Here is a 27,950-nt window from a genome sequence, read left to right as displayed (position 1 = left end):
ATTTTTTTAATCATGACTTGATTGAAAATAAGTTTAGTTCCCAGACACTACAATTTACAAAAACGAACATCGAAATAAACATCATTGGTGAGAGTTATCGTTTTACCGGAAATGGTCGTTTAAACTTTTATTTTGACAGGGTTAGGCAGAAGTGCTGGCCGTAGATTGGCTAACCTGATGCGGGGGCGGGCTATGATTGGCTGCGCTGTTGTTCTCGGCTCTCGGCTTTTATTCTTTCTGATCAAGATGGCTGCAGCGGTTGTCCGGGATGGAGAATGACCGAATGCTTTCATTTTAACACAGGCCAAGGAGAAGCTCTGAAACCCGCCCGAACCCGGACCGTTAAACCGAATCTAGCTCTTATTTAAAGGTAAAGCCGCTTCTGTTCCCTCGCCTCTCCGCTAGCATCTTTTCCTGTCATCGATTAATTATCGATCCGTCGGAGTGAATCAGGTCCCCTTCATGTGTTGCTATGTGACGCGTTCATGGCTGAAGTCTTCAGATTCAGATGCTTTGTTGGGTTTTTGTTTGAGCTGCAGGCGGTGAAAGAGTGAATGGGTGAATGAGTGGATCTGTCCGACAGCATGAAGGTTATTGCTGCTGTTATCTGACGCAGGTTTAATATTTACACTTTATGAACCATAAACGCGCCTGTTTATGCTCCGGGTTAATACTGAGATTAAAGGACTTTAATATTAAATTGCTGCGAATTTATTTCATGTTTAAATGTTAAATATTTAAGCTGGTGTTTTTCTGCTTTCGAACATTTATTTTCTCATTCATTTATTATTTGCAGTCTTTACTCAGGTGTTTCTAAAATCATGTCATTTCTAAAATGAATGAAATTAAAATCTCTAGATTTGATGTCAACAGTAAAATGTGTTTATCGACATGTTTTTTATTTAAGAGACACAATAATTTATTTCTGTTAACAGAATAAAGAAACAAATTACAATCAAATTAATCCTAAAACAGCTAAAATTAGTTCAGAAGATTGTTTTTCTAGCAGACTGCTTTGTGCTGTTTATTTTGATTATTTATAACGTTAGCTCAAACAAAAGGTTTTAATTCTAACGTAGAAAATCAACCCACGTTCTAAAAAAGGGAAAAGAAACCCATTTCTGTGCTGGGAGGACCTAAAACACCTCCTCAGCTACAAAAAAAAAAAAAAAAAAAACCCAGATGCATTAAAATGGACACTTCTTGTGTTTCCAGGAGTTCTAACCTTCTTGAGACCGAGTGGAGAACAGATGTAGAAGGTTCCACAGGGTTCTGCAGGGAAATCCTTGCATGCTAGATTTCGATCAGGTTGAAAGAACAGTTCTACTCAGACATGATCAGGTCTGGTTTTACCCCAGAACCGGTCCGGACCCGTCTGTGGTCTCCTCCAGGTCTTAGTCGGACCTGATGTTCAGCCATCAAGGACTTGCTTAGAGGGGGTGGGGGTCATGTGCTCAGCATCAGCATCACTTTAGGGAGGTGTCGGGTGGTTTGTATTTCTGGTCTGGATCAGAACCGTTCTGTGGATAGTGCTCGTGTTGTTTGGATAAAGCCGGAGCAGACCTGATCCTGTCATCTACGTTCACCCATATGGAGGCTGTTGCCATGGTGACGGCTGCACATCTTTATGAAGTGGAGGGTAAAGCCTGTTGAAGTCCATATCAGCGGGTGGGCAGAACCCACAGGCTGGTCCAGGGTCAGTTCAGGTTAGACTTCAGTCAGAGTTGAGTCTGCAGCAGCAGGTTTATCTCAGCAGCACAGACCCCAACAGGCTCCGCCCACCACTCGGAGTGGAGCCCCCTACAGGCTTCAGAGGTTGTTACAGATATCGGGTCAGACCCGTGCCACAACCCGTGCACGCGCATTGGGTCCACAGCGCGCGTGTTAACGGGACTCGCGAGCGAAAATATACATGGCAGCGCGCGCGTGAACGGGAATCGCGAGCGAAAATATACATGGCGAGAGGTCATTTGTGCACTGAGAGGGAGCAAACTGTGTCTGTGAGCGCACAAGGATGTGCACAAGTGACAAACCTGCGTGCGCGCGTTGCCAACGAGCACACGGCAGAGGAAAACGTGCGCGCGCGGCAGCCTCTCTGCGCGCTCGGCAGCCTCTGCGCGCTGGGTTTCTAATTCCGCTCGCTCGGCTGTGAGGAGTTTTGGCACTCTGGAGGCGTGGCCTGTGGCAGATCTTCCCTGTCCTCTGATTGGTTAGTTTACCCCGCACTTTACTCTCTACCTATCTATATAAAAAAATCTGAGATTCAGCAGTTGCTGTCATAGCTCAGCTGAGAGAGCGGGTGACTCTCACTCTGGAGGATCCAGGTTCGAGTCCGGCCAAGAAACATAGAGTTGATGTCATATTATTCTTTCCTAATTCCTGTGATATTATTTTACAGTTGTGACCGTTCAACTGTCATTAAACGTCCGAATGTTTGCTGGGCAGTGTTTTAAAAAGTGCACATAAGCTAGATGCTTGCTTTAGTAAATCCTTACTTTGGTTAAATAAATCAGTTGTTGAACCCCCCACTCCTCTGTTTGGTCTCCTTTCTTATTACAGCCCACCACTTCCAGTCTGGGTTGTAACAATGTGCAGACAGATTTCTGAGTATCTCCTCCTTTGGTATACAGATCCTCACTGAGCCATGTACTGTGAACAAATAGTTTCTCCGTGATATTATCCAGCAAGGTCCCGTTTTTGTCAAAACAAGGGTGAGGTAATGAAAAAATAGAAATATTTCATTAAATTAACATTTAAATTATTTATATGCATCATTAAAATAAAAAAACATGTTTTGAAATATATAAAGTGCACCAAACTTGACTCAGTCCATTCAACAATTCTAAATGGACAATTATGTAACTCATCAATTAATTATTTGAAAGGATAATTTGGCAATTAAATACTGAAAAAAATAAACAATTCATTAATGAACCTCTCTCTCTCTCTCTCTCTCTCTCTCTCTCTCTCTCTCTCTCTCTCTCTCTCTCTCTCTCTCTCTCTCTCTCTCTCTCTCTCTCTCTCTCTCTCTCTCTCTCTCTCTCTCTCTCTCTCTCTCTCTCTCTCTCTCTCTCTCTCTCTCTCTCTCTCTCTCTCTCTCTCTCTCTCTCTCTCTCTCTCTCTCTCTCTCTCTCTCTCTCTCTCTCTCTCTCTCTCTCTCTCTCTCTGTATTAGTGAGTCATATATTGTACAACCACAGTCATAAAGTTTTCAATCAGTAGTTTTATTTCAGTATGTATTTTTCCAGTATCACAAAAAATGTAATTTTATATGGTTAAAACCATCTAGCTTATGTGCACTTTTTAAAACACTGCCCAGCAAACATTCGGACATCTACTGCATTTTCCTTGCCCGGACTCGAACCTGGATCCTCCGGGGCGAGAGTCACCCGCTCTCCCAGCTGAGCTATGCCAACAACTACTGAATATCAGACTTTTTTATATAGATAGGTAGAGGGTAAAGTGCGGCGTAAACTAACCAATCAGAGGACAGAGAAGATCTGCCACAGGCCACGCCTCCAGAGTGCCAAAAGCCCTTACAGCCGAGCGAGCAGGAGTCAGAAACCGAGCGCGCAGAGAGGCTGCTGAGTGCGCACAGAGGCTGCCGCGCGCACGTTTTCCTCTGCCGTGTGCTCGTTGACAACGCGCGCACGCAGGTTTGTCACTTGTGCACATCCTTGTGCACTCACAGACACAGTTTGCTCCCTCTCAGTGCACAAATGACCTCTCGCCATGTATATTTTCGCTCGCGAGTCCCGTTCACACGCGCGCTGCCATGTATATTTTCGCTCGCGATTCCCGTTCACACGCGCGCTGTGGACCCAATCCGCGTGCACGGGTTGTGGCACGCTTCAAACGCCATATACAGATGAACAGCTTCCCTAAAAGCCTCCTGTCCCCCGTCCTCCAGCAGGGGGCGCATCAACGGACCGCAGACATGGACACCACTACGTCCATCAAGATGACCACGCTGGCCATCCAGAACCTGTTCAGCTACGTGGAGGAGGAGAACCTGGCCGCTCTGAAGGCTCATCTGGACCGCTTCAAGGAGGTGGACGGGCGCAGCGACGTACGTCCAGATAAATACGGCAACATCAGAGAGACCGCAGGAAAATAAACAACAACCTGCTTGTCAGGATGCTAAATTATTATTTTTATCATAGTTCTTCTTCATCTGCCCCTTTAGATGAATATAACTGTAATGATTTATTTATATTTTGTCATGTTTATGTATGTTTTACTAGGTTGCTTGTGTTGTTTCCAGTATTTTATTATTATTTCTCATCTTTCTGTTTTTGCTGAGCTGGACGTTAATGCTGCTACATTTTTAAAATTAGGTTTTTATTTATTAGTTTATTTTGTTTCCAGAATGGTCAGACGACTCTGATGCTGGCGGCGGAGCAGGGCAGCCTGGAGATCGTCCAGGAGCTCATTAGGAGGGGAGCCAACGTCAACCTGGATGATGTGGTGAGTAAAATAAGCGCACCCACACCTCCATCCCTCAGAAGTCATTTTGTCTGACTTCCATTAAACAAACAGACTCGTTCCCATTCACCCCACCCCCTTCCTTTCTGGGACTCTGTGGTTGCTAGGAGACAGGTGGGATAATGGCTGCTGTTTCCGTGGTAACGTGGCCTCTGTGTGTTACAGGATTGCTGGTCAGCACTGATCTCTGCAGCTAAAGAGGGTCACTTGGAGGTGGTAAAGGAGCTGCTGGAGAACAGCGCCTACATCGAGCACAGAGACATGGTGGGTGCAAAGCTTCATGGGAAATGTAGTCTAAGCTATAGAAAAACATCTGTGGTGTTTTCTGGTTGTGTGACAGGGCGGCTGGACGGCTCTGATGTAGGCAGCTTATAAAGGACGTCTGGAGGTACTCAAGCTGTTGCTGGAGCACGGCGCTAACCCCAACACCACCGGACAGGTGACACACTCAGTCAGGATGCGTGTGCAGATGCAGGAACACACTTGGATGTCTGATTCTGATCTCCTCCTCTCGTCTCTCTGAGCAGTACAGTGTCTATCCCATAATCTGGGCCGCAGGTCGAGGACACTCGGAAATCGTCAAGCTGCTGCTGCAGAATGGAGCCAAAGTCAACTGTTCAGATAAGGTGACACAAAACAAAACAGGCTGACTGTGTGAGGTTACAACATAATCAATTCCTTGTATACACCTCTCTGTCATAAGTGGCTGCCATCCACCTGGAGCAGCAGAAGAGTCATAATCAGTAGGAATCCTCTAGAGTCAGATAGAAAAACCAACCAAAACACCTCAGAGTGAGAGGAAAATGACTCAATAAATCCTCATTATTATTACTATCATCATTGTTATTATCATTATTATCATCATTGTTATTATCATTATTATATTATTATTATTATTATTATTATTATTAATATTATCATTATTATATTATTATTATTATTATTATAAAATACAAAACACCTAAGAGCTTTCAGAAGAGGCACACACTATCTAATCAAATAAAACAGTGTGTGTGTGTGTGTGTGTGTGTGTGTGTGTTTGTGTGTGTGTGTGTGTGTGTGTGTGTAACAGTATGGTACCACGTCTTTGATATGGGCAGCCAGGAAGGGACACTATGATTGTGTGATGCACCTGCTGGAGAACGGCGCTGACGTGGACCAGGAGGGGGCGGTACGTACTCTCTCATGGTCCAGAACTCAGAACCGGTTGGACCAACCATCTCATCAGCTGATAACTTCTGTTTCCCGGTCTCTAGAACTCTATGACGGCTCTGATCGTGGCCGTGAAGGGCGGATACTCGGAGGTGGTGAAGGAGCTCCTGAAGAGAAACCCGAATGTCAACATGACCGATAAAGATGGGAACACGGCGCTGATGATCGCCGCCAAGGAGGGACACACTGAGATCGTCCAGGACCTACTGGACGCAGGAACGTACGTCAACATTCCTGACCGGGTGAGACGGACACCAGAATGACACGTCCACTAGAGGGCGCTGCTGCAGGCGGGACTTAACGGTGTCCTGTGTGTTACAGAGCGGCGACACGGTGCTGATCGGTGCGGTGAGGGGGGGGGGCACGTGGAGATCGTCAGAGCGCTGCTGCACAAATATGCCGACATTGACATCCGAGGACAGGTGAGCTCATGGAGCGGGCGTCGATCCATACCAGGAATCTTTTAACCTGATGATCGACCACGTTTTAATCTGACCTGCTGCTGAGATTGTCGCCCTAATCCTAATCCTAACCTCTACTTCCTGGCGACATTTAGATGTTCAAGAGACGAGGGGTTTCTCACGATGCGTCTGTCTCTTTCAGGAGAATAAAACGGCTCTTTACTGGGCCGTGGAGAAAGGGAACGCCACCATGGTGAGGGACATCCTGCAGTGCAACCCCGACACCGAAACCTGCACCAAGGTGACACCTGAACACACCCTCACCTATTCGCTCTCCTCTTATAAGTGCCGCCCACTGGCAGAGAACAATCGGGAGTTTTTTTATTCCACTTCAGGACGGCGAGACGCCGCTGATCAAAGCAACAAAGATGAGGAACATCGATATCGTGGAGCTGCTGCTGGATAAAGGAGCCAAAGTGTCGTCTGTCGATAAGGTAAGAGCCTCGCCGGAAGCAGAACCAGAACCAGTTCAGACCTCCTCCGGGTTTAGAAGGTTCATCTTGCTGGTTCTGTTTGTCCAGAAAGGAGACACGCCGCTCCACATTGCCATCCGCGGCCGGAGTCGCCGTCTGGCTGAGCTCCTGCTCCGAAACCCTAAAGATGGCCGCCTGCTGTACCAACCCAACAAGGCTGGAGAAACGCCGTACAACATCGACTGCAGCCACCAGAAGAGCATCCTCACACAGATCTTCGGAGCGCGTACGTTCGTCTCTGTTAGTCTATGTGGTGTTACGCCTGTGATGTGATATGCCCCGCCCCCTGCAGGTCACCTGTCCCCCACAGAGACAGACGGGGACATGCTAGGCTACGACCTGTACAGCTCGGCCTTGGCCGACATCCTGAGCGAGCCCACCATGCAGCCGCCCATCTGTGTGGGTCTGTAAGCTCAGTGGGGGAGTGGCAAGTCCTTCCTGCTCAAGAAGCTGGAGGGTGAGTCTGCACGCGCACACACACACACACACACACACACACTCACACACACACACACACACACACACACACACACACACACACACACACACACACGCAGGAGTTAACTACTGCTCCTCCTCAGATGAGATGAAGACTTTCGCCGGGCAGCAGATTGAGCCGTTGTTCCGTTTCTCCTAGGTCATCGTCTTCCTGTCTCTGCTCTTCTGCGGCTCTGCGGCCGTCGTCCTCGGCTTTAGTGTTGACCCGCTGTTCGCCTTCGCCGTCTCCATCAGCATGCTCACCCTCATCTACCTTTTCTTTGGTGAGATGTGAACCCCCCCACCCCCTCCCCACCCCCACCCCCCAGCCCGCTACAGGCGAACTAATCTGAGTCTTCTGCAGTTCTCGTGTACTTCGGCGGGCACATGGAGGGTGATAACTGGGCATGGGCGCGGCAGCTCAGCACCCGTCTGGCTCGGCAAACCAGATATTTGCAGCTGCTGCTGAAGCTGATGTTCATCAACCCGCCGGAGCTGCCGGTGCAGAGCACCAAGGCTCTACCTGTCAGGTAACACAGAGATGCTCATGGGGAACACGTAGAAACAACGCTCAACTGGTTTCTCCGACAGGTTCCTGTTCACAGACTACAACCGTCTTGTCAGCGTCGGAGGAGAGACGTCCATGGCTGAGATGATAGCGACTCTCTCAGACGCCTGCGAGAGAGAGTTTGGGTTCCTCGCCACGCGCCTGCTCAGAGTTTTCAGCACCGAGGAGACCAAAGGTAACAGATGTGGGGCGTGGACCTCTGGAGATCCTCACGGCTCCGCCCTGGGCCTGGTTGTGGTTGTGTAGAAGTTTGTCACCCAGCAGGGGACGTTCTAGTCCCGCTCGTGTTTCTAGCTGTGTTTGACGAACGCTCTGAGCCCTGCAGCTTTTCTTCTGTTCTTTTTCCTGCAGGTAAGAGCGAGTGGAAGAAGATCTGCTGCGTGCCGTCCTTCTTCCTCTTCATCTTTGTGCTGGTCTGCCTCATCAGCGGCATGGTGCTGCTGGCCATCTTTAAAGTGGACAGCGAGAACCAGAAGGTGAACGCCGTGCTGATCGCCATCGGCAGCGTGGTCGGCCTCGCCTTGCTGCTGAACTGTAAGACGTGGTGGCAGGTCACGGACTCGGTGCTGAACTCGCAGAGGAAGCGGCTCCACGGCGCTGCCAACAGGATGCACAAACTGAAGAGCGAGGGCTTCATGAAGGTGAGCATGGCTGCAGGCTGTGTTTGACCGTGACCTTCTGACTGGCTTCAGCTGCCCTTCTGCTTCTTTTGTCCTGCAGGTGCTGAAGCATGAGGTGGAGCTGATGGCGAGGATGGCGAAGACCATCGACAGCTTCACACAGCATCAGACAAGGTTGGTGGTCGTCATCGATGGTCTGGACTCGTGCGAGCAGGACAAAGTCCTGCAGATGCTCGACACGGTGAGGAGACTTCTCCAGCAGGAAGTCCTCTAATCTGAGTTCATGTGGAGATAAAAAGCGCCAATGTTCTTCAGCAGTGACCCATTTGGTTCCTTCTGCCCCGCAGGTTCGGGTTTTATTCTCCAAAGGTCCCTTCATCTCCATCTTGACCAAGATGGCGCCGAGGATGGTCGCCCTGGTGCTAACGTGCGTCGTGTTTTGTTTGTTTTTGTCTGTTAATTGTGTGTCAGCGTGCTCTTACACCCGTGAACAGCTTCTAAGCGTCAGATCATCAACACCGACGGACCTACTTCCAGTTTTTTTAGTGAGTGTGGCGGATTTGGTCCACTTTTTTATTAAGAAAGTGAGACGCCGTAGAAGAGGTAAACGTGCGGGAGTGCTCGTGCGTCTACGGAGACGCGGCTCACGTACGCCCTTACCTGGGATCTTCCTCTCAAATGTCCGCTCACTCAGTAACAAGACGGATGAACTGGCGTTGCTGATGAGACGGAACAGAGACTTTTCTTCCTCTTCTGTCTTGTGCTTTACGGAAACATGGCTCAGCGAGCAGATCCCGGACTGCGCGCTCCATTTGGAGGGATTCCAGCTCATCCGCGCCGACAGACAGCGGGTCTTATCCGGAGGAAAGACAAAAGGTGGAGGTGTCTGCTTCTACATCAACAATGCCTGGTGTTCGGATGTGACTGTGATTTCCCAGCACTGTTCTCCTGCCCTGGAATTCCTCTTCATAAACTGTAAGCCATTCTACTCCCCACGTGAGTTCGCTTCATTCATTCTGGCCGCTGTTTACATCCCGCCGTGCGCGGACGTGCGCGAGGCACAACGTGCGCTCGCGGAGCAGATCCTAAGTGTGGAACAGACCTTTCCGGACTCTCTAGTTATTATCCTCGGGGACTTTAACAAGGCAAATCTGAGCTAGGAATTGCCTAAGTACAGACAGTTTGTTAAATGCCCGACAAGAGAGCAGAACACGCTGGACCACTGCTACACTACAGTCAGTGGAGCTTATCAAGCCGTGCAGCGTGCTGCTCTCGGCTTCTCAGACCACGCCATGATTCACCTCATCCCCTCATATAGGCAGAGGCTGAAGCTCTCCAAGCCTGCAGTGAGGACTACTAAAAAGTGGACCTGCGAGGCTGTGGAGGAGCTTCGCGTGTGTCTGGACACAACAGACTGGAACGTGTTTGGATCTGCCACAGACAACTTGGATGAATATACAGACACTGTGACATCATACATAAAATTCTGTGAGGACAGCATTATTCCAACTAAAACCAGGGCCACTTTTAACAACGATAAGCCCTGGTTCACACCCAAACTGAGGGAGCTGAGGAGGGAGAAAGAAGCAGCTCACAGAGCTAAGGACAGAGAGAGCTACAAGGGCGCTAAGTACAGGTTCTCAAAAGAGTTGAAGAAGGCGAGATCTCTGTACAACAAGCGACTAAAGGAGCAGTTCTCTAACAATGACTCCGCCTCTGTCTGGAGAGGGCTCAGGCAAATCACAAACTACAAGCCCAGAGCCCAACATGCTGCTGACGACCTACAACTGGCTGAACGACTCAACTCCTTTTATGCAAGGTTTGAAGTGCAACACCCATCCCCCACACCCCCTACTGCACAGGTTTCTTCAGCCACTCTGGTGTCACATGCCTCCCCCACCACCTTCACCACTGTGAATAGTACAGTCCCCGCTGACCACCCCTCCCCCTCCATTGCCATCTCAGTGAAAGAAAAGGATGTGCTCAGGGTTTTCCGTAAGCAAAACCCTCGGAAATCCCCGGGCCCGGACGGTGTCTCCCCCGCAACCCTGAGACACTGCGCAGAGGTACTGTCTCCAATCTTCACGGACATCTTTACCATCTCCTTGGAGTCCTGCCATGTTCCAGCCTGCTTTAAGCTGTCCACCATTGTTCCTGTGCCTAAGAAACCCCATGTCACTGGACTGAATGATTACAGGCCTGTGGCGCTGACGTCTGTAGTCATGAAGTCTTTTGAGCGCCTGGTCCTCCCTCATCTCAAGTCCTTCACCTCCCCCCTCCTGGACCCTCTGCAGTTTGCATACAGAGCCAATAGGTCTGTAGACGACACCATCAACCTGGCCCTCCACTTCATCCTGCAGCACCTGGACTCCCCGGGAACCTACGCTAGGATCCTGTTTGTGGACTTCAGCTCTGCGTTCAATACCATCCTCCCTGCTCTGCTCCAGGACAAGCTCTCCATGCTTAACGTACCCAATTCCACCTGCAGGTGGATCACTGACTTCCTGACGGACCGAAGGCAGTGCGTGCGGCTGGGGAAGAATGTCTCCACCACTCAGACAATTAGCACAGGATCCCCACAGGGCTGTGTACTGTCTCCTCTGCTCTTCTCCCTGTACACAAACTGCTGCACCTCGAGCCATGACTCCGTTAAACTGATCAAGTTTGCGGACGACACCACCCTCATCGGGCTCATCTCTGACGGTGATGAGTCCGCCTACAGGAGGGAGGTGGAACGGCTGGCGTACTGGTGCAGCAGCAACAACCTGGAGCTCAGTGCTCAGAAGACAGCGGAGATGATTGTGGACTTCAGGAAAGTCACAGCCCCATCTCTCCCCCTCGTCCTGACGGACACCCCCGTCACCACTGTGGACTCCTTCCGCTTCCTCGGAACCACCATCACACATGACCTTAGGTGAGAGCCATCCATCAGCTCCCTGATCAAAAAGGCCCAGCAGAGGATGTACTTTCTGCGGCAGTTGAAAAAGGCCAAGCTGCCGACCCAGATGATGGTGCAGTTTTACACGGCCATCATTGAGTCCATCCTCACTTCCTCCATCGCTGTGTGGTACGCTGGAGCCACGGTGAGGGACAAACACAGACTGCAGCGCATTGTGCGCTCTGCTGAGAAGGTGATTGGCTGCAGCCTTCCATCTCTCCAGGACCTGTACGTCTCCAGAACTCGGAGGCGTGCAGGCCGGATTGCAGCTGACCCTTCTCACCCGGGACACAGACTTTTCGAGCCGCTTCCCTCAGGCAGGAGGTTACGGTCCATCCAGACCAGAACCTCCCGCCATAAGAACAGCTTCTTTCCATCTGCCGTTAGACTTGTAAATAGCTTATAAACACACAACCATGCTCGTCTTCTGTACTCGACACTACGTCACGTTATCGGCCATGTTACCACTATCTGCCTTTTTTATAGCTGAATGTTTTATGCTAGTTTATTATATTTTATTCTACTTATTCTATTTCTGAAATGTATTATTCATGTTATATGTGGCACATTAGTACCGAAACAAGTTCCTAGTTTGTGAACTGCTTGTTCACTGACAATGGCAATAAACCTTTTCTGATTCTGATTTTCTGATTCTGATCTTCGCCAGCGACCCTCACATCATCATCAAAGCCATCAACCAGAACCTGAACAGTGTCCTTAGAGACTCCAACATCAACGGACACGACTATATGAGGAACATCGTCCAGCTGCCGGTCTTCCTCAACAGCCGTGGACTCTCCACCGCCAAGAAGATGTGCACCGCCGCTGCGCCTGCCAACGGGGACGCCGCCAACGCTGAAGGTTACGACTACAGACCCCCCCACCCACCCACCCACCCCCCACCCCCCCGTTCCCTCCCATCACTCTAGGTCCAACTCACCCCAAAATTCCACTATCTCCACTCCGGCAAGAACTCCGCAGCAAAAACGGTCCCGTTGTAGTCAATCAGAGCTGTTCCACCACTGCGGCCGTGTGGCGCACTGCGCCGCCCGCCGTTCCGCCATCTGGCAAAAATAGGATCGATTCTATTTTTGCCGGACGCCGGAGCACCTCCGCAGTCAATGGACAGAAATCACAACCGCCCAACAGGAAAGGGAGCAAGCACAACTTCCGTTATTTCACAATAAATCGATAAACAAAATGCGTTTTTTGTTTCATATGCACAGGTTTAACAACTTTTAACAACTATCAATGGCGGCTGAAGTTTAAATGCACAAAAATAAGCCATAAATACAGTTTCCACTGTCAAAGTAGTCGCCCTTTGTTGATCCAAACTCTGCTGATCTCTCAACACAAATGATGGGCAGATTAAACGGTTCATTTCGATGCTTCTCCCACACAACGGGTGTTTGGATCTAACTTCCGCGTTTATTGCTTGGACTGTATCGCAAGATCTCGAAAATCCTGCGCATGCCTGTTTGCGCACCTCAGGTCTCCGCACCGGAGCGGAGCCGTTGTAGAGCGGGTACCAGTAAAAATTGAGTTCGGAAGCGAGCGGCAGCAGAAAGCGGGGGCGGAGCGGAGATAGTGGAATTTTGGGGTCAGTTCAGTTTTTTATAATCAGGACCAGAGTCGCCTCAAGGACCTTCATCCCAACACAGGTATGTTCATGAAGCCAATCAGTAAAAGGTTTCCTATATAAGGAACCCAGCAGGTTGCATCGAGTCACTGACTAGTGTCAGAGACTTTACAGCAATCCTCATACTAAGCAAGCATGCAGCGACAGTGGAGAGGAAATCTCCCATTTAACAGGAAGAAACCTCCAGAGGATCCTGGCTCAGTATAAGCAGCCAGCCACCACAACTCACTGGTGATGGAGAAGACAGAGCTCACGCACGCACACACACACGCTCGTGCACGTGTGAGAGCCGGGGGGGGGGGGGGGGGGGGGGTTGCACACTTTCTGCTGCTGTTTCTCACCAGAATCAGCTGATGGAGGGCTCTAGTTTGGTTGCGCCGTTCGTGTCAGCGGACACGGTCGGGGATGGGGGAGGGGCGGGCCAAGGAAAGCTTTGCAGGCCGCCAGGCTTATAAAGCCCTGGGGGGAAACCCTGCTATTCGGTTGGGTCCATTTGCGTAATTTAAGTGCAGCAGATAAAAGTTCCTAGGCGAGTTTCCGCACAGACGCTGTATTGAGTGACGCATGATGGCTGCACGTGCCTGATTGTCGTTTAAAAAATGTGATCTGCAAATTCTGATCAAGGCCTTTCAGAGCGGATCGAATCAGCTGGCTGTCACTGCTGCTGGAGCTACTGCTGGACCCCGTAGATGAAGGGAGCGTCTCTTAGCCCCTCCCTCCCTTCTCTCACACTGTCGGCACGCAGTGGCTAAAATGTAAACAGACACGTCTGCTGAACTTCCCGCTGGGACAATTGATGTAAAGTTTTCATCCTACAACAAAAACACGGCGCGGAGGAAGTTCGTTATTTAATACGAGTTATAAAGGAGAACCTCTGGGCGGTGTGAGGGGAGTTTTTTAGGCTCACTGCAGAAATAAAAACAGGAGCATCAACAGTCAAACACGTGTCTGTATGATCGTGACGCTCATAGCTGCACTAATAACCTGTGAAATAATTAAAGATGCTAGATCAGCACCTGTGATGACACCTGCTTCTGCTCGCTATAGGAGCCGCTTCAGACATGAAATAAATATTATATACCAGCAATTCATCAAACCCAGCTCTTAAAAGCACCAAACTGAATATGATGTTAGCGTACCGTTACACCCCTAATATATGTAGTAAAAAGAATTGGTCCAAGCACTGAACCCTGTGGTACTCCACAAGTAACCCTGGAGTATGAAGATTTGTCGTGTACGTTTACAAAATGAAATCTGTCTGACAGGTAGGATTTAAACCAGCCTAGCGCTGTTCCTTTGATCCCTACAGCATGTTCAAGTCTTTCTAAAAGAACCTTGTGATCAACTGTGTCAAAGGCAGCACTGAGATCTAACAAGACTAGAACAGACACAAGATTCTTATCTGAGGCCATGAGAATATCATTGTAACTTTCACTAATGCAGTTTCAGTGCACGAAATCCTTAAGTTTTCAGAAATCTGAAGACAAAATAAGTTTTTCATGGCTCTGTTCTTCTGTAGATGTTTATTAAAATGATCAAAAGCTTGTGGAAAAGCTGGAAACGTCTGTTTGGACCGCAGAGGCAGCAGATTCCTGCTGGAGACAAGTCATGACCTACTTCCTGTTTGTGTCCTGTAGGCTGGCACGAGGAGCTGGACAGGAAGTTGTCTCAGCACAGCCTGGGAGAGATCACCAAGTTTGGCAGCAAAACCACGCTGAACCGCCGGGTAGGGTGTGTGTGTGTGTGTGCGTGTGTGTGTGTAATAATTACAGTTTTGTCTGATGATTGGTCTCATTTCGTGTCACTGCCGTCCTGCTGTGGCTCAGCTGATTGAGGTCATGTGACCTGTGTTGTGTGGATGCAGGACACGTACCGGCGCCGTCAGGTGCAGCGTTCCGTGACCCGTCAGATGTCCTTCGACCTGACGAAGCTGATGGTGACGGAGGACTGGTTCAGCGACATCAGCCCGCAGTCCATGAGGAGGCTGCTGAACATCGTCTCCGTCAAAAGGTGATACGGGACTTCCCATCAGCCTCCAGTCCATCTGGATCCGTGACGGTCGATAAACCCGCCTCTTCCTGTTTTGTCCAGGTCGTCTGCTACGAGCCAATCAGATCAGCTTTAACTGGGACCGCCTGGCGTCCTGGATCAACCTGACGGAGCAGTGGCCCTACAGGACATCCTGGCTCATCCTGTACCTGGAGGAGACGGACGGGGTCTCGGACCAGACCACGCTCAAGTCCATCTACGACAGGTCAGAGGTCTCCTTCAGCTCCGGTCCCGGAACCTCCAGTTCTGTTCAGCATCTGATGTGTCTCGTTCGTCAGAGTGTCCAAAAACATCCCCACCACCAAAGATGTAGAGCCGCTGCTGGAGATCGACGGAGACGTCCGCAGCTTCGAGGTCTTCCTGTCCTCGCGGACTCCTGTCCTGGCAGCCCGAGACATTCACACCTTCTTGCCGTGCACCGTCAACCTGGACCCAAAGCTCCGTGAGATCATCTCAGGTGAGACTGGCAGGCGATTCTTCTGCAGAGGAATTAGAAGGATTAGAAGTTCGTGTCCTCCTACCTGTTTAACTGGGACAGATGTCTTTGGACTCTGGTTTTACTGATCCAGATGTTTTCTCTCCATTTCAGTTCCACTGTTTGGTTTTTTTCATCTAACCCAGATGTTCTCTTCCTGATCCAGATGTTTGTGCCGCTCGAGAGCAGATGAATATGGGTGGAGTCACATACCCAGCCATCCCACTGCAGGAGGCCCAGCCCCGCCCCATCTCCGTCTACAGCCAGGTGTCGTCCACCTGTTCGCCGTCCGCCTCCTTCAGCGGACCCTTCAACCAGCCACCAGGGGGCGTCATCTCCCCGCAGCCTCACAGCAGCTACTACAGCGGGATGGCCGGCCCACAGCATCCCTTCTACAACAGGGTTAGTACAGGCCCCGCCCACTGCCTCCTCACCTGGTAGAGCTGTGACATCATCACATCATGTGATTGCATGCTCCTGGTTCAGTTCACTCCTCGTTTCTTTCTGCTTTGATTTGATTTGATTGTTTTGAGGGAAATTTCTGCTGACAGGCAGCCGACCAATCACCATCGAGCTCGGCTCTCAGGGCCAATCAGCTGATCCAGATGGAGCTGCAGCAGAGATTTCCTCCTTCATTTGAGTTGTTTACTTTTTCCATGTTGACATCTCCATGAACGTTGTTTTGATTTTCTTCCCCCCCCACCCCTCAGCCATATTTTCCACACCACCTTTACCAGCTGCCACGCCCAGTCACGGCCTCCTTCCCACCACACCTCCATCATCTCCGCCCGCTTCCTAAAAGCACCTTCAGCAGAGACAGCGCCGCGCCCGTAAGTACGACGACCCGGAGCCGATTAATTGGGTCAGAACCTAAAAGGTTCTGGTTCATCAGCAACAGAATCACTGGAGGCCAATTTAATTTGGCTCATTTAGAAAATTAATTTAATTTTTTCATAATTATTTTCTCCAGAAACTTTATTTGTGTTTTTCATTATTTGTAGTTTATTTAATCTGGAGTCATCATCACTGCCTGATGGTTTCTTCTGCTGCTGCTCCACTCGTTTGCTCCTCTTCTTCTGTGGTTTTTTTGGAGTAACGCTCCAGGAAACAGCTGCTGATGTTTGTTTATAGATCAGACTCATTTCCTGTTTGTGTCTCGTGGCTCATCCTGCTGTTTTCATCCCTCGTCTGTCTGTCCTTCTGTCTGCAGTCTAAGAATTCATCTTTGAAATGGAAGCAGGTACTGAACCCTCCCTAACAAGTACTACATCTCCCAGCATGCACCCTGCTTGCACATCCTGTAGCCTTTGATCTTTTGCTGTGACGGTTTTCCTCAAACCCCCTAGAGCAGGAAAAGGGTGCAGACTCCTGAGACTAGTGGGATCAGAAACTGGGAAAACTGGGAGCTTCTTCCCACCAGCTTTTTCAGAAGTCGTTTTTTTTTTTTGCCCCTCTCCACCCCACCCCCACCTCCAGGAAACAAAAGACCTGAGTCTTCGTCTGCATGTCGGAGCACAAACGGGATCACGGCTAAATAACAGGAATTGTCCCTCTGACTAGGGCTGCAACAAACGATTATTTGGATAATCGATGAATCAGATGGGGTCTCGACACGATTAATCGATTAATCGGATTACATGGGGACATTTTTAAAAACTGCTAGGGAAACGTTATTTTGTCTCCTTCCTTCACTTTATTAAACACAACATTATTAGAAAACTGTTCAATAGCAGAAAAACAACATGCCATCACCTAAATTGTCTTATAAGGTGTATAGACAGAGACCCTAAGCTACACCTATCTGTGACCTAAAATGCTTGGTCCAAGTTAAACAGCTTAAAGAGCAAGTCAACCCCTACCAGAGTCTAACTCCACTCCCACTTCATGTTTGAAAAATGCAACACATGCTGTTGCCTGGCAGACCGAGAGGGCGGAGCCGCTAACAAATACACACACACTCAGGCTCACGACAGCATTGTGACATCATAATGTACCAGTTTACATCATAGCATACTTCTCAGCCAATAGCGGTGGCAGATTTAAATTAATATACAGTGCAGAGTTTTTACCTGACAACGGCACAACACTGCCAGTTTTAGGCAGAATATTTAAATTTTAACTAAGATGCACTTAAGTGCCAAATTATTGACGACACGTGTCTGCAGCACGATTAGACACTCGTTTATTTAGTTTATCAGCAAAAAAAGTTTATTTGGCGGTGACTTGCTCTTTAAAGGCAATTCTCATCTGTTTTGTTTGATCTCATCTGTAGACATTTATTATAATTGGGGATGTCAAACAATTTTTAAATGTAATTAAACATTGGCTGTGAATTAATCAAAATTAATCACCATTTCCAAAAATGACTGAAAAAATACCAAATAAAACAAAAGTAAATGAATGCCACCCTCCTTGCGATGATGCCCTGGGCAACTGCCATAAAGTCACATCAAGAAATGCTGCTGATCATTCCAATGATCCCAAATAGACTCACATTAGGCCACATGAAAGCAACTGAACCCCAAAATATATTAACCAGTACATAACTGCACTCTCACACAACACGCCTGCAGCAACAGTTAGGACTCCTCCCTCCCTTTTAAAAGCGTTTTCGCTTCTGAGGACATTGTGGTTGTAAAGCCACATGCTAGTGGTCTGGCCCCGGTGTGATCAACCAGTTTCTGCGGGAATGTGACGGCGGAACCGGTTGGCAGCTGCGCGAGTCCCCCCCCCCCCCCCCCCCCCCCCGCCTATCTAATAGCGTTGCGCTTACGATTTTATAGACTTGTTTTTACGAGCTTAGGGCATGTCTAGCCTGTGTAATAATCCGGGGCTTGGGTGAATCACTTTTGAAGTTTTTAACTTACCCGGACACCGAGCTCTCTCCTTCCTCGCTGATGATTCTGACATGCTTGCGTTTAAGATGCTGCATCATCACCGTAGTACTCCCGTGCCATGCTAAGTCTGACCTACAAACGTTGCAGGTAACGAATGTCTTCACCTGATTTAACTGAAAATGCTCCCAAGTTTTTACTTTTTTTGGGTCTCGCTGCTTCTGCCATGTTCCTCTTCCAAACACCTGCCGGCTCTCCGGCCTGCGCGCAACGGCGGGCGGGAGGGGAGGGGGCTTTTGGAAGAGTTGTGCAACACAACGAATCTATGACGCAATTCGTTGCCAACGCTTTTAGTAATCGATTTTCATCGAATTTATCGATTCGTTGTTGCAGCCCTTCCTCTGACGAGCTTTTATTTTGGAGGAAACAAACTACCTGTAATTTAACAGCTAATGATGATGATTATTATTATTGTTTCTTTGTTCGGTTTCAGTAATAAATAAGTAATTAAACCCAATTTTAGTTTCAGCTTCGTTGTTTCCTATCAGAGTTTTTCATTCTGTTACTATCTGGGTCCAGACTGGTTACGGTAACTAACTAGTTGTGATAACTAACTGGTTACTGTAACTAACTGGTTACGGTAACTAACTGGTTGTGGTAACCAATTGCTTAAGGTAACTAACTGGTTACGGTAACTAACTGGTTATGTTAACTAGCTGGTTGCGGTAACTAACTGGTTATGTAACTAGCTGGTTACGGTAACTTAACTGGTTGCGGTAACTAGCTGGTTGCGGTAACTAGCTGGTTGCTGTAACTAACTGGTTATGGTAACTAATTGGTTGCTGTATCTAATTGGTTACGGTAACTAACTGGTTGCTGTAACTAATTGGTTACGGTAACTAACTGGTTGCAGTAACTAACTGGTTGCGTAACTAACTGGTTATGGTAACTAACTGTTTGCGGTAACTAACTGGTTATGGTAAGTGTCAGTTTGAACATTTTCCGAAATTTCCACCATTTAAGAATTAATTCAGGTGATTCTGGAAATCCGTCAGAGGAAAACTAGTTGGAGAATAAAACCCGATGTTAGGATGGTAAAGGATTTCAGAATAAAGTTTCAATATCTTTTTTGTTGTTTTATGATGTCACAGCCTGGTTAACTAACTGAGTAACCAACCACTAACTATTACCAAGCAGATTAAAGCAGAATGAAAGAGTCACATCTGACCTGCTCTAAGTGTTGTAAGCTAATATCCATAAGCGTGTGTGCACGCGTGTGTGTGTGTGTTCAGGGTTCAGCCTCCATTGTGTCGGGTGCTCCCTCCATCCTCCTCAGCGCCATGACGACGGACTCCATCTGTGAACGCGTGCGTCACACCGAGGGTTTGGACCCGACCATGATTGGACAGTACACCGCCACCATCAGGAAGGTCGGCGAGACACGGGATGCGTGGAGGAGACCCGCTGGAACAGATGTTTAACGGGTTTGTTCTGTTCTGGTTTTCAGGCCAACGTGAAAGGCCGGGTTCTGTCTCAGTGTAACATCGATGAGCTGAAGAAGGAGATGAACATGAACTTTGGAGACTGGCAGCTCTTCAGAGCCATGGTCAGCACCAAACAACCCTCAGCACCACATTTACTGCCAGAACCGGGTCTGACCCCATCTTCTGCTACAGGTTCTGGAGATGCGCCACATCGAGAGCCAGGTCCTACACGAGGAAACTGCCAGCGAGCAAGGCTGCATTGTGGGTGGCCCCGTGGAGGTGGGAAGGAGAGCTTTAGCCCCGCCCCACGCTGGCGCCGCCAACACTGATGGTTCGGCGATGTACAGCTTCAACCTGAGCTTTGAGGAGCTGAGTGGTGTCGGACTGGATGAGGCGCCGCGGAACGGAAACACACCCTGGATGGTAAGTGGCGTTCTGACCTCCCAGAACCAGGTGGGTCTGAGAGGACGGTTGTTAAGGTGCTCCGTGTGTCCTCAGGGCATCGCACACCGGACCGCCAGCATGACCAGTCTGAACTCCCAGGAGTCGTCCAACGACATCGCCAAGCTGACGGACAAACAGCAGGCGGAATACCGCAATGCCTACCAGGAGTACATTGCTCAGATGGCCCAGTTGGAACTGGGAAGCATCACAGAGAAACCCGTCCAACCACAGCCAGGACAGTTCATGACATCATCATCATCTGAAGACAAGAGCAAAGACGGCACTGAGCAGGATGGATGAAAATCCTTCAACAAGAGAAACGGCGCCAAGCCATTGGCAGACAACACCGACTTCCCCTCCAACGGCGACGGTCTTGACCCGATCACAGAGGAGGACGAGAAAGGAGACCACGGCTCGTCCAAGTCCCTGCTGACCCGTAAGCTGTCTGCTGAGAGGGGAGGGCTGTTCCAGGGCGCCGCCGACCTGAAGGTGAAGGCCACCAGCGGACTTCGCTACCAGAAGCTGACCAGTGACGACGAGGAGTCTGAGGAGTCTGATAACCCATCCCAGCTGAAAGATGGCAAGAGGGCGATCGACCCCAAGCTGCCAGGAGGCTCGCTCGCCCTGAAGGGGAAGGACTACCTGTCGGACGCCATGCTGGACAAGAAGGACTCCTCCGACTCGGGTGTGCGCTCCAACGAGAGCTCGCCTAACCACTCGCTGCAGGATGAGGAGGCGGATCTGTCTCAGCTGGAGAGAGCCAACCTCATTGAGCTGGACGAGGAGAACGTGGCCAGGAAGCGCGGCCTACCCAGCAGCCTGAGCGGCCTGCAGGACCCGACCGTAACCCGAATGTCCATCTGCTCCGAGGACCAGTGCAGCCTGCTGGCCAGCAGCCCCGAAGAGAGCTGGCCATCTTCCAAGTCCTACAACCTGAACCGCACGCCCAGCAACGTCACCCTGAACAACTACACCAATGCCCAGCAGGGCACCAGGCCCCGCCCACCAACAGAAAGCTCCACCTCCTCCCACCAGACCTCCACTGGCAACATCATCATGTCCCCAAGCTCCACCGCCAGACCTGGTCCCAACAACGAGAACGTCCGTGTGGTCCACCTGAAGAGGGGCCTGAAGCCTGGAGACCCGCCGGAGATCTGCACCGTGTCCTCCGACACTGTGACCTTCAGCGAGGAGCGCGAGAGCATTCTGTGAGGAGGAAGTCCTCGCCAGGAAATCCAGTTCGGTTTTGATCTTATGGAGGCAAAGAGTGGCCGGTGGGCGTGGCCGAGTCCTTCTTGTTAGTCGTCGTAGTCGCATGCTGTCTGCTGTAGTGAGTAGATGAACGTGAAGCTTTGTGGTGACGTGGTGGACAACCTGCTGCATGTCGGTGTGGTTCGCTCTCATGAAGAAGAAACTAACATCAGATCTGATCTAGCTGAGACGTCCCGTGTGGTGTCGATGTCATTAGATGTTGTGTAAACCTAAAAATGGCGTTTTGTTGTAGAAGTCGACAGATGCTGTTTGATCCAGAGGTCCATCGATTCGCCTCTGCAGCGGCAAAGAGACAAAACCTGCGCAGCTTAACTAACTTAGCTAGTTTCTATCGGAAAAGTAGAAAAATCTCTGCCCGTGTTAGGGACGTGGTTAGGCCTTCACAGTAAGAGCCCTAGCGCCGTACTTTACTGATGACTCAGCAGATTCGATGCTAGGAGCATCGTGTCCTCCTCCTGCAAACCATACGATATTTACTGAGCTTAAGTCAGTTGAATTATATACATGATGAATGGATATTAGTAATAAACACTAAATAGTTACTAACAACACAGCTGCTGCTGCGTCCTTTTAGTTTCTAGAACGACTTTTTGCACATTTTCAATAATCACGTCTCAATAAATATGAAAAGCTCCAGATTTCAGCCGATTAATCTTTCTACCTCTGGCTCCATCAGCTTATTGATCATCAGTATTTATAATAGATGTTAAATCTGTGTTTGAATCTGTCCAGACAGGAAGTTGTTTTAATCCCAGTCGGGTTGTATTCTGACGTGCAGCAGAATAAAGTTTATGGCTTTTTATTTATTTATTTATTTTTCTTTTGTTGTTTCAAAACAAATTGAGATGGCCACAGATAATAAATGAAAAAAATCTGATTTATCGAGAATGAAGTGAAAACTGAAACCAGTCTGAGATTATTTTAGATGTTCAAATTAAAACAGAATCCCACAAACATGAAAACATTTCATTTGAATAAAATTTCAGCTCTTATTACATTAAAGGTTTTCTTCAGAATAAAAGCCAGACTGCTGCTGAATAAACAGGCTGTTAACTAGATGGTGGTATTTGTGTAAAGGTGTTGAAGTCGTGTGTCCAGTAACCTGTGATCATGTGACTCTTGTGCTCTAAGATGAATAAAACTGGATGTTAAATGTTGCTCTTGCTTCCAGACTGGTTTTTATTTTACTACGGTTCAGCAAAAAACTCCTAATGTGAAAATAAAGGATTGCAGCTTTCATTGAGGCAAATCCCTTCATTTATTACCGTAGAATATATATATATAAGCAGTATAGCCAGGCAGACCAGATGACATGGATACATCAGTACAGCTCACTTGTGGATGTGTGGAAGTAACAGGCTGGCCTAGTGTATTGTAGGTGAATAGTGAAGCTGGCCGCCGTTCTCTTGTAGAACGTCTCAGCATTGTTTCATTTGCAGCAGATGTTGGGTTGGATACAGGGAGAGTCTCCTCTGAGTGAGTCGGTTCACTGTCATCTACATATGGCATCACTGTAACTTCAGTCTCCTCTCCTCTGTCCTGTCTTTCCTCTTCATGGTCGGTGTCTGGTCCCCTGTTTGGGTGATCATCTGGTCCTCTTTCACTTTCTCTTGTGGCCTCCTCTTGCCTTTCCCTGAACAACTGTCCCCACTCCCTCCGGTGTGACCCCTGGCTCACTGACTGGTTTGATTCTGTGGAAGCTAGGTTCCTTACGAGAACACGGCTAGGTTCATGGGCTGGCTGGGCAGTGTCTGCACTATAACTCATTAAGTTATATCTCTGCTCATAATAAGAACTCTCTTCATCAGAGCCAGATTCACTGTTGGGTTGGAAAACTGCATCTCTTGGAGTTAAACACATGCTCTTCCTTCTCGCAGCTGATGGCTTGGCATCCTTGGCTGCTGCAGGCAAGTCCACAGGAAGCTCATTAACAAGATGCAGTAGGTTACGGTGCAGAACCCTTGACTTGTTTCCATTTGTCTCGGCAATGACTCGGTAAACTGGGCTGTCACTGACCTGTTCTTTTACCACATAAATGGTATTTTCCCAGTATGACCTCAACTTCCCAGGGTCACCCCTTTCAGTCAGGTTACGCACCAGCACTCGATCTCCAGGCTGTAATATCACTCCCTTCAGGTGTCGGTCATAATACTTTTTGCCACAATCACTCGATTTTTTGCTGTTCTCTGAGGCAATTCTGTAGGCCTCGCTCATCCGTTCTGCCCATTTCTCTGCATAGCCTCTTGCTGTTTGAGGCTCATCACTAGAACCCATCCTGAATAAAACCTCCACAGCCAATCTTGGTTGTCTGCTCAAGAGAAGAAAAAGGGAGAGTACCCCGTTGCTTCATGCCGGGTACAGTTGTACGCATGGATGATCTGTGGGAGGAACTCTTTCCATCTTTCCTTTTTCTCTTGTCCAAGAGTTCTCATCATCTGCAACACCGTGCAATTGAATCGCTCCGCCGGGTTACCCTGAGGGTGGTATGGGGTTGTGCGTGAGCGTCCAACTCCAGTCAGCTTTTGTAAATTCCAGAAGAGCTCATTTTCGAATTCACGCCCGATCATGGTGTAGCTTCATGGGATACCCGAACCTGGGAATAAAATCATTAAAGATCGCTCTGCTGCCGTTTTACCACTTTTGTTACAGGTTGGATAGGCCTGGGCATACCTAGTGAAGTGGTCGACCACCACCAGAATGTACTGGTATCCTCCTTGGCTTGACTCTAAATGCAGAAAATCGATGGACGCAAGCTCCAAGGGTGAGCTAGATGTTATGCTTGATGTGGCAAGGTGGATAAACGAGGGCCCGGGCGGGATTCGATCCCCAGGGTGAGAGTCATACGCTCTAACCAGTCAGCCAAAGGGACATCCCCTTGGCCAAGTAGCCAGAGCGCATGATCTATCGGGACACTGTGACAGGACACTCACACTGCCACATCTTCCCCGCTCTTTCCACAAGCACGTCCTCGTGCTCCCGCGCAGGGTGCCACAAACTTCACATCCATGGACCTACTTGACAGTACTACATGGATCCTGCCAACAACGCCAAATGTGGCAAGGTGGATAAACGAGGGCCCAGGCGGGATTAGATCTCCAGACTCCCAGGTGAGAGTCATACGCTCTTACCAGTCAGCCAAAGGGACATCCCCTTGGCCAAGTAGCCAGGGCGCATGATCTATCGGGACACTGTGACAGGACACTCACACTGCCACATTGACATAGGGGCTCTGATATGTGTAACCGGCTTCTTTTGTTTGATGCATGGGCACTGCCGTGTGACGTAAGCTTCAATGTCTCGCCACATATAAGGCCAGTAAAATGTTTGTCTGGTCAGATTGAGAACTCTTTCAGTCCCAACATGGCCCATGTCATTGTGTAAGTGCTTCAGAACTAGTGACTTGAAGCTGCTTGGCAAGACTAGCTGGCGGCTTTCTGCTCTTGTGCGATATAGAATCCCATTTTCAACATGTAGCTTTGTCCACTCATGCATCACTTTCTTTGCAGTGCCTTTCATCTCCCTTTTCACATTCTCTGTGAGTTGTAGCCCCGATTCTTTCATTCACAGGATGTCACCAATCACTGGATCTTCTCGTTGAGCCTTTTGTAGTTCTTTGAGATCAATGGATTGGATGATGTTCCTGCAGCTTGGTTCAAGCTGAGAACCTTGTGCTAGTGTTAACACAGCGACCCAGGCAACATCATCACGCTGACCTGCTCAACAGCCTTCCCATACAGCCGCAACAGCTTCTCTGGAGAGCTCTTTTGTACAGACAGCCACAAATCCGTCAATATCCAGGGGCCGTCGGGACAAAGTGTCTGCATCAACATTCACCTTACCCGGTCTGTAACGGATCTCAAAACTGAAATCTGACAATCCTCCCACCCATCTGTAGCCAACTGCATTCAGTTTGGCAGTAGTCATGACATAAGTTAAGGGATTATTGTCCGTGTAGATGGTAAAATATGGGGCATAAAACAATCCCAAAATTTCTCGCAGACAGCCTACTTGAGTGCGAGAAACTCTAACTTGCCTGAGTGCAGCTGATAGTTCTTTTCAGCAGGGGTGAGCGTCCTTGAGCCATAGCCTATTACCCTGAGTTTCCCATTTTGTCTTTGGTAGAGGATTGCACCCAGTCCTTTATCGGAGGCATCAGTATGAAGCACAAAAGGGAGCTCAAAGTCGGGGTAGGCAAGAATGGGCGGTTTCACCAGCATGTCAAGGAGCCTACACAAGACTCCTGATGCTCATCAGCCCATACCACTGGTGTTTTAGATGACAACTGTGCTCCTCTCTTTTTCTGTTGGCCAGGCTGTTCTTGGGACTGCTCCTCTTTGCTTTTCTTTGGCTGCAGGAGCTCATAGATAGGTTTGCCTATCCTTGAAAAATCTTGGATATAGGAGCGATAGTAACTCAAAAAACCAGCTATTCTCCTCACGTCAACATCTGTAGCAGGTGTTTCTTTTTTAAGCGTAAACGCCACTCCAAGATCCTTTGGGTCAATGCGGACTTCCTCTGCAGAGACCAAATGACCTACATATCGCACCTCTTGCTTGAACAAGTCACACTTGGTGGGACGGAGCTCAACTCCGTGGCTCTGCAAGGTTCTTAGCACTTTTCTCAGTCCTTCAACATGATCCTCAAATGCCTTAGCGTAACATAAAATGTCGTCTAAATAAGGGATGCAGCACTCATCCCGCAGAGGTGACATCTCTTCCATGCTACGCTGAAATGAGGCTGGGGCATTGGTCAATCCAAAGGGGATTCGCACCCACTCATAAAGGCAGGGGGTGATGAATGCAGTGTGATGACGAGTTCCTTCACCGATGAACCCCTGGTTGTAAGCTTTCCCCTGATCAAGTATGGAGAACCAGCTATACCCTCCCAAAGTATCAATGAGGTCCTGTATTCTGGGCAAGGGGTGACAGTCTGGGACTGTGCGTTGATTAAGCAGGCGATAATCAATACAAAGTTGAAGGGATCCGTTCTTCTTCCTGACACACCACGGGGGCAGAGTACGAAGAATGCGACTTTACAATCCATCCTCTAGCCAGAAGGTCCTCAATGTACTCCTTTACTTCTTTATAGAGGGGTTTGGGGATAGAGGTATGTGATTTTTGGAATGGGGTGCTATCTTCAAAGTCAAAAGTCAAAGTCAGTTTTATTGTCAATTCTACCACATGTGCAAGACATACAGAGAAATGAAATTGAGTTTCAGTACACACAAAAAACGCCTCAAACATATAAGCACGAATATCGACAGGGTCTGTTGCCACAAACAAGTCTGATTGATTCCAAGTAAATAAATTAAGTTTATATTACATTAAATCAAAACGCATTCATTCTTTTCTGTTTTACACAAAATGTGTACCTTTTAAAAAAAGGTATTGTCATGTTTTATTCGGTGAGTTATGTCAGAAACTGTTTTTTTGCTACTTGTGAATATTATTGTTACTATTATTTCATTCATTATTTTGTATTATTGCTTTTGAATAATTAGTTACAACACTTAATTTCCCTCTGGGATTATTAAGGTATAATGTAAGTCGCTTTGGATAAAAGCGTCTGCCAAATAAATAAACATAAACATAAGGTATTTTTATTGAATTGAATTATTTCCCAAGCAAAACGCCATGACATTTCAGCATTAGCATTACTGAAAAGTGACGGGGAAACTCGCTCTAACATTTTTTTCTCTTAATTTAGCTGAAAGCACCAATTTAACATGTAACAGAGCTCAAAACGATGTGTGGAGACAAAATACTGCTAAACCCAGCCAGTACAGTACTACAAACTCAGTTTTTACTGAAACAAGGACGGTAATTGTCTCCCTCCAGTGGCCATAAGCGGTCACTACATTGTAATGCTTTTGTTTGCTGTTTTCTGAAGTCATTGATCTTTTTCATGATTCATTATATTATTTTGTTTTACTCACTGATGTTTCAAAGAAAATGCACAAATAATAACAAATAACCATTAAAGTCTTCTTAATCTGCTACAAGATGTCTATTTAGGCTTACTGCATTTATGTACACAATCTTTAAAAAATGAATTTATACATTTAAATGTAAAATGGTAATTTGTTTTTTATGCATAAAAAATATTTGCCATCTCCCAGACTATCCTGAGACATGCATTCCCTATCTGTTGATGTAACATACAAACAGCATCAATTAATTTTTAATGATTATTTTTATGAAAACATACTTCATCAGTAAATTGTACATTTGTTAAGCACCATTTCATCCATGTCTCTCTGAAGTCCAAGGGTCAAGAGGTCACTTCTGAAATTTACCTAATTTTACTTTCTGTATTATCTCTTGATGTTATTAGTTCCATCACAGGATGCTGCTCTTGTCTCAAACAGATTGGATGCGATGTGTGCCCAAGATGGTACCACCAAAAGTGCCTGAGTAATCCACCAAAAGGAAAGAAAGAGGAATATGTCTGTGAAGCATGTCTGCAAAAACACTGTATATGGTTTGTATAGCCTAAAAAGATATTTGTACCTATTTCTGTG

General features: G+C 48.1%; 1 protein-coding gene across 1 annotated transcript; it reads left to right on the top strand.

Moving 5' to 3' along the window:
- Nucleotides 1–178: 178 nt before the first annotated feature.
- Nucleotides 179–22,587, top strand: LOC129165456 (kinase D-interacting substrate of 220 kDa B). The gene is given in 32 exon segments (XM_070544522.1): nt 179–370; nt 3,910–4,068; nt 4,368–4,466; nt 4,650–4,748; nt 4,825–4,923; nt 5,012–5,110; nt 5,557–5,655; nt 5,741–5,938; nt 6,018–6,050; nt 6,053–6,118; nt 6,300–6,398; nt 6,493–6,591; nt 6,679–6,856; nt 6,923–7,087; nt 7,212–7,391; nt 7,472–7,637; nt 7,699–7,850; nt 8,027–8,316; nt 8,396–8,536; nt 8,643–8,677; nt 11,889–12,094; nt 14,510–14,598; nt 14,737–14,878; nt 14,961–15,126; nt 15,200–15,378; nt 15,563–15,798; nt 16,107–16,226; nt 16,607–16,636; nt 19,523–19,660; nt 19,738–19,836; nt 19,907–20,137; nt 20,213–22,587. Coding segments are annotated over 31 exon segments (5,223 nt in total). The 5' UTR covers nt 179–370; nt 3,910–3,936; the 3' UTR covers nt 21,371–22,587.
- Nucleotides 22,588–27,950: the final 5,363 nt, after the last annotated feature.

Source organism: Nothobranchius furzeri, chromosome 2 (genome assembly GCF_043380555.1).
Source record: "Nothobranchius furzeri strain GRZ-AD chromosome 2, NfurGRZ-RIMD1, whole genome shotgun sequence".
NCBI lineage: Eukaryota > Metazoa > Chordata > Actinopteri > Cyprinodontiformes > Nothobranchiidae > Nothobranchius > Nothobranchius furzeri.
The sequence above is the reverse complement of the archived record's forward strand: the minus strand, read 5'-3'. Positions and strand labels throughout refer to the sequence as shown.